This window comes from Cricetulus griseus, chromosome 2 (genome assembly GCF_003668045.3).
Source record: "Cricetulus griseus strain 17A/GY chromosome 2, alternate assembly CriGri-PICRH-1.0, whole genome shotgun sequence".
In the NCBI taxonomy this organism is placed as follows: Eukaryota; Metazoa; Chordata; class Mammalia; order Rodentia; family Cricetidae; genus Cricetulus; species Cricetulus griseus.
Window position 1 is genome coordinate 92,957,414 of NC_048595.1, and position 5,730 is coordinate 92,963,143.

Genomic DNA, 5,730 nt, shown 5'->3' on the forward strand with positions numbered 1-5,730 from the left:
TAAATCACTAGTATTTTTTAAAGAAAATAAAAGCAATTGCTTTGAAGCATAGATCTATTAGAACTTGCTTAAGTGGTTCTTTTGTAATCTATGTAACAGTGCTAAAGTGAATAAATGTGTTCAAATTGCTTGTTTTGGTATAATCGTAAACTTTTCTGAAGCAGATCTTTTCCTTCTCCCAGTGGATATAATACTCTATTGCCGATGAAAACCATAAACTGCTGAAGAAAGAAATTGAACATGACACAAAATGATGAAAAGACTTTGATGTTCATGGATCAACAGAGTTAGTAATATGAATATGGCTTTGACCGATAGAAAACTGCAGATTCAATAAACTGTCATTAAAATTTCAGTAACATTATCCTCTAAGTAGAAAACCAAACAAAATATAAAATTCATATGAAAGCCCAAAAGTATTTGAAAGTTAATGGTACCCAATGCAAAAGAACAATACTACAATTATCACAGTACATGACTTCAAATTATATGACAGAGCCACGGTAACATAAACCACATGATACATACATACATACATACATACATACATACATACATACATATATATATATATATATATGGAATGGAATACCCAGAAATCAGCTCACACGGCTACAACCATTTGATTCTCAAAAAGGTACCAACAATATACAATAGAAAAAAATAGACTTCAATAAATATATGCTCTAGGGAAACAGAGCATTCACTTTCAAAAGGGTCCTGAGCAATGCTGATATGTTTGCCTAGTAATTTATATCTTTCAGCCACTGTCATGATCACTGAGACATTTAGATATTTCTTTCATCAGTTTGTGTATACTTAATTTAATTTACAGTGTTCTCTGTGGAAATTCTAATAATGTTGTATGTGAGTCTGACTTAGGAGAAAGTATATAAAAAGTCCCAGACTGAAAGTAATGTATTTCCCACAATATGTGGTTGATAATGCAAACACCTTTTCCTACTCAGATGCACTTGCATGGTGTGACAGGCTGCTGAGCTCAAAATCACAGTTCTTCTCTATGTCTGGGTCACTTAGTGGATCTCCAATGATCTGTTGAACATATCATCATGTAAGTGGCTTTAGCACTGACTCTATTTTCCCATGACTTTACTGTCATCTATAACTTATGTTAGAAAACCAAGGTTTTAAGGGCAGCAATTCATTATGCCATAAATTTAATCAAATACATGGCCACCACCAACAGTTGGCAGGTCATCAATAAAAATCACAGCTTCTGACACTACCAAGCAGCTCCTGTATGAGATTTTTCTCTTTGCCTATTTTTACTTACCAAACTGTTATTCATGAAGTAGTTTCTTCTAGGAATATGAATATGGATGCCCAGTTTGTAGATGTCCTTTTATTTAACAGAATTTCCCCTCTCTTTGGTTTTTAATAATTTGATTTCTAGATCCTTTGCTTTGTTTTAATTTTGAAATTTCATTTTATACATTAAGAAACAGTTAATTCTAGTGTCCAACAGTAGAGGCAGCCCATGTATAAAACACGTTCTGGCTCACCTAAGACACTTGTGCTTTCCAAACTCAAAACAATGCAGTGAGTTAATGTGGTAGGTATTTGCACTGACAAGCACAATATGATCCTAATTAAATCTCAAATGCCATTTTCTCACTAATGCACTATTATAATGTGAGAATTATCGATGTTCTCTCGTATAGAAAATGAGGAAGCAAAATCTCCATCTCATCTTTTAGGAAATGGTAAAGAAATTATAAGAGTAGTTATTCTTAGCACAGCTAAATCAAAAAGTTTATAATTCCCAATAAGATACGATGTAGAGTCACTATAGGTCCGAGAAGAGATCTGGAACTAGGAAGATCTCCAGAGACCTATAAGGATGACACGATCTGACAGTCTGGACAGTGGAGGAGAAGTTGGCCTAGAAACCCTTCCCCTAGAATGAGATTGATGAATACCCTCTATGCTATTCTAGAGTCCTCATCCAGTGGCTGATGAGAGCAGAGACAGACATCCACAGAAATACACTGAGCTGAAATCTGGAACTCAGTTGAAGAGAGGGAGGAATGAAGAACGAAGGGGTCTGTACCTGGTTGGAGAAACCCACAGAAACAGTTGGCCTGAAAAAGGGAAAGCATATCGACCCCAGATGCTCTTTGGGAGGACAGTACAGGACTAATCCAGCCCCCTGATCATGGATGCCAATGGGGAGGCCCCTGCACTCCTGGGAGCCTCTGGAGGTGGACTGGCGTTTTGCCCTGGTGGGTGGGAGGGACTTCGAGAGCCCATCCCACTTGAAGGGATTCGCTCTGTCTCTGAACACATGGGGAGGGGCCTAGGCCCAGCACAGGAAGATTTGGTGGACTTGGTGGAGCCCTGGTTGGGGGCCCTACCCTGCCTGGGGAGTGGCGGGTGGATGGGGTGGGGGGTAGGTTGGAGGTGGGGGAGAAGGAATGGGGGTGGGGGGAGGGAGAGGGAGAGGGAAAGTACATGTGAAAATATTAATAATTTAATAAAAAAAGAAAAAAGAGTGTGTGTGTGTGTTGTGCGCGTGTGCGCCGTGTGTGTGTGTGTCAAAGAGAGAGAGAGAGAGAGAGAGAGAGAGAGAGAGAGAGAGGGAGGGAGACAGAGAGACAGAGACAGAGACAGACAAGAGGAAGCAGCACAACAATAACAACAATAACAAAAACAACAACAACATAAGTGTTTTATTCTTCCATTAATGCCATACATGGAAAGGACTCTGCAGTGGGTGTTGACAAAGACAGCAAGTTTTGATATACACACCTTTAATTCAATCAGCTATAGAAGCCACGCCCAGGTGGTCCACACCTTTAATCCCAACATTAGGGAGGTATATAAGACAGGAACAGGGTCTCAGAGCTGGCATTCAGTCTGAGAGCCTTTAGCCACGCTGAAGAGAGCAGAGCAGTGTGAGTGAATCTGAGGAGCAGTGAAGTTGTCAGCTGTCTGACGATCACCTATTGGCCTGAGCATAGGTGGAGGTAATAGTTCATGGCTGGCTGCTTTGCTTATGTGACTCTCATTTTGAACACCCCCTAAAAAGGTAAAGAAGAAGGAGGAATTTTCAACTCAAGAGCAGGGATTAGAGGGTGTGTCTTCATACCTTAAGGTTCAGGATTTGTCTAAAACACCTTATTAGATTATATCAATTCTTAGACACTGGGAGCAGGCAGGAACACCTTCCTGTCAGTTCTGTTTGAGCCAGACTCCTGAACGCAGCCTGGTGCCTGGTGTGTGCAGATCCACATCACACACCTCATACAAGCTACTGGATAGTTGCCGGGGGAGACAGCTAGCTCTCCTTAGCAGAAGATTGAATCACACTCAGCCATGAGTCTGGAGAAACATACGAGTTTTCAGGGCCACAGAGGCCTTCCATCTCAGAGAGCCCAGAGGAAGCCAAAGGGGCCCATGGCTCAGAAGGTTCCCCCAGAGGAAGAGAATCCGAGGGTGAGTAGAAACATGTGTGTGTCATTTAGAGGCTGTCCTAGAACTATATACTTGGGCTACTTAGGGCTTAGTTTTCCTTTAGGCTCCCAGTAGTATCCATGGGCTGAGTTCTATGTCCTGAATGATACACCATTCTGCAGTCATTTATACCCATGTCTCGGGGTCTACTGTGGTTCAAGCCCTGTTTTAGCTGTCCCATTGACCCATGACCCTGAGTGACTCAGACAGCCAAGCCTGGGAAGTAATCGTCTTGCCCATGGACCTAAAGAGAATCCGGGAAGTAGTTGAGGTCCCCTTTCGCAGGACTGGGCCATTGGCTGAGAGAGGGCTTATTATCATCTCCCTTCTAACACTCAAGGGCACTTGCTATTTCCAAGTTCAAAGAAAAAGACAGATGTTTGAAACCTTCAGGCATTGTCTGTGAATGTGTTTTTTTTTTTTTTTTTTTTTTTGTGTGTGTGTGTGTGTTATGTGTGTGTATTTGTGTGTGCATGTGTGTGTGTGTGTGTGTGTGTTTGTGTGTCTGTGTGTGTGTGGGGGGGTGTTTTGTGTTCTCTCTAGAGAGGAAACATTGACATGGACCTATGCTTGACAAGTCCCAGATCCCTTGGTGACTCTCTGATATTTCTATTGGCCCTGTCAGGTCAAATGCAGAGACTGCGGGGCATTTGGGCACACCTGGAAGAGCAGGAGGTGCCCCATCAAGCATGCCTATGAGATCACAGTGCCACAAGCACAACAAGGCAGAAATGAGAAGGAGAACCGGGATCCTGGCAGGCCCCAGACACAGGAGAATTTATGCCAGGTTGAGAGAGACAAGAGACCGATCCAGGGCAAAGGACAGAGGTGTGATGTTCAACAGAAGAAGGCTCCCTTGGAGAAATTGCCCTTGATGAATCCAAGGACGAATCAACACGTCCAATTGGCTCACCCAAAGATGCCGGGAGTCATTGCAGGAAACAGAAAAAGGGCGCTACCAGATGGACTTGAGACCAGGGAGCCACCTGTCAAAAAGTCTCTTGGGAGGCAGATGTGCCCTGGAAACCCTTCCACTAAGAGGCATGCAGGCTCCTGCATCTTACCCTCCAGGCAGGAGGAATGCCAACGCATGCCTGCCCCAGGTGTCCTCAAGCCAGCCTTCAAGCAGGATGGAAGAATGGCATTTTCTGAAGACCCAAGGAGGCAGAAGCTACCTTGTACTTCAGAACATCACCCCAGGGATGTGCCCAAAAGAAATGGACTTGGTCAAGTGTTCCACATGGAGTCCAAAGGCCAGGCACCCAGAACTGACCAAGCAAGGCTCCCCCTCACAGTTGCCCTGGTCTCAGACAGAGCATGTACTGAGTCCCAGGAGACATCGTCTAACTGTGTTGTAGGCCAATCCCTAAGGATGATCTTTACCAGAATACAGGGTGATTGCTGGACTTCCAGGTTCGTGGATGGAGCCCCAGGACTTCCCATTGAGAAGCAAATACCTCCATCTAAGTGCCCTGCCTCTCAAGAGAAGGGGGACGGAGCCCTCTCCCAGGTCCCATGGAGTGTCCTCTCTGAAGACCTTCTGGTTTCCTCCTCCTCAGAAGACAGTGATGTGGAGTGAGCCTTCTCCTGGAAAGAAGATGCTGCCTCCCTGCGAGACTGCCCAGATCATGCAGGATTACAACAGGATAGACATTTCGGGAGGGAAAACAACCCAGTTGATGACAATGTTCCTCTCCAGAATGAACTGGGTGTATACTGTCAGGTTCACCTCCACAGAGCCACAACATTGGAAATTCCTCTCCAGGCTGGACTCACATATTTCTACAAGTAGCCTGACCTCTGGGGGTGGGAGGGACTCTGGACTCTGAAGTGTGCTGCCCAGAAGCACCGGGAATGAAACTCAACTCGTTCCTACCTTTTCCTTACCATGGACCTGTAGTTGATTCTCTCAATAAGACCCAATGTTCATAACCATTTGCAGATGCCATATTGTGTGATGCTTTTAACTTTCAGCATTAAAATTGTTCTCGAAAAAAAAAAGATACGATGTAGATTAAAAAATAGTTTGTCATAAAACAACAACTGAGGTAACAAACCGTTTGGTAAACAGTGGCAAATAATAACAAATAGTTTGTCAGCTCCATTTTCTATTGTCCCAATGTAATCCTGATTTGACCTCATGAAAATTGTCAGTTTTCTTAGCTTCACAATTGTTCCATAAATGTATCTGCTTGTGATTGTTGATATATGTAAGGAATAAAATAATACATTAATTACAGTTATTAGATGTCTTTA

General features: G+C 43.3%; 1 protein-coding gene across 1 annotated transcript; it reads left to right on the plus strand.

The window, feature by feature from the left end:
- The first annotated feature begins 3,157 nt into the window (after positions 1–3,157).
- On the plus strand, positions 3,158–5,441 carry LOC103162633 (putative protein FAM90A16P/FAM90A17P). The gene is made up of 2 exons (XM_027403089.2): positions 3,158–3,456; positions 4,100–5,441. Exons 1-2 carry the CDS (start codon positions 3,337–3,339, stop codon positions 5,051–5,053), a joined length of 1,074 nt encoding a protein of 357 aa, XP_027258890.1. The 5' UTR covers positions 3,158–3,336; the 3' UTR covers positions 5,054–5,441.
- Positions 5,442–5,730: the final 289 nt, after the last annotated feature.

Excerpts from the sequence above, each read along its gene's own strand:
- LOC103162633 (XM_027403089.2), top strand. The coding sequence starts at position 3,337 with ATGAGTCTGGAGAAACATACGAGTTTTCAGGGCCACAGAGGCCTTCCA. Across the intron at positions 3,457-4,099 it reads CAGAGGAAGAGAATCCGAGG|GTCAAATGCAGAGACTGCGG; the intron begins GTGAGTAGAAAC and ends TGGCCCTGTCAG.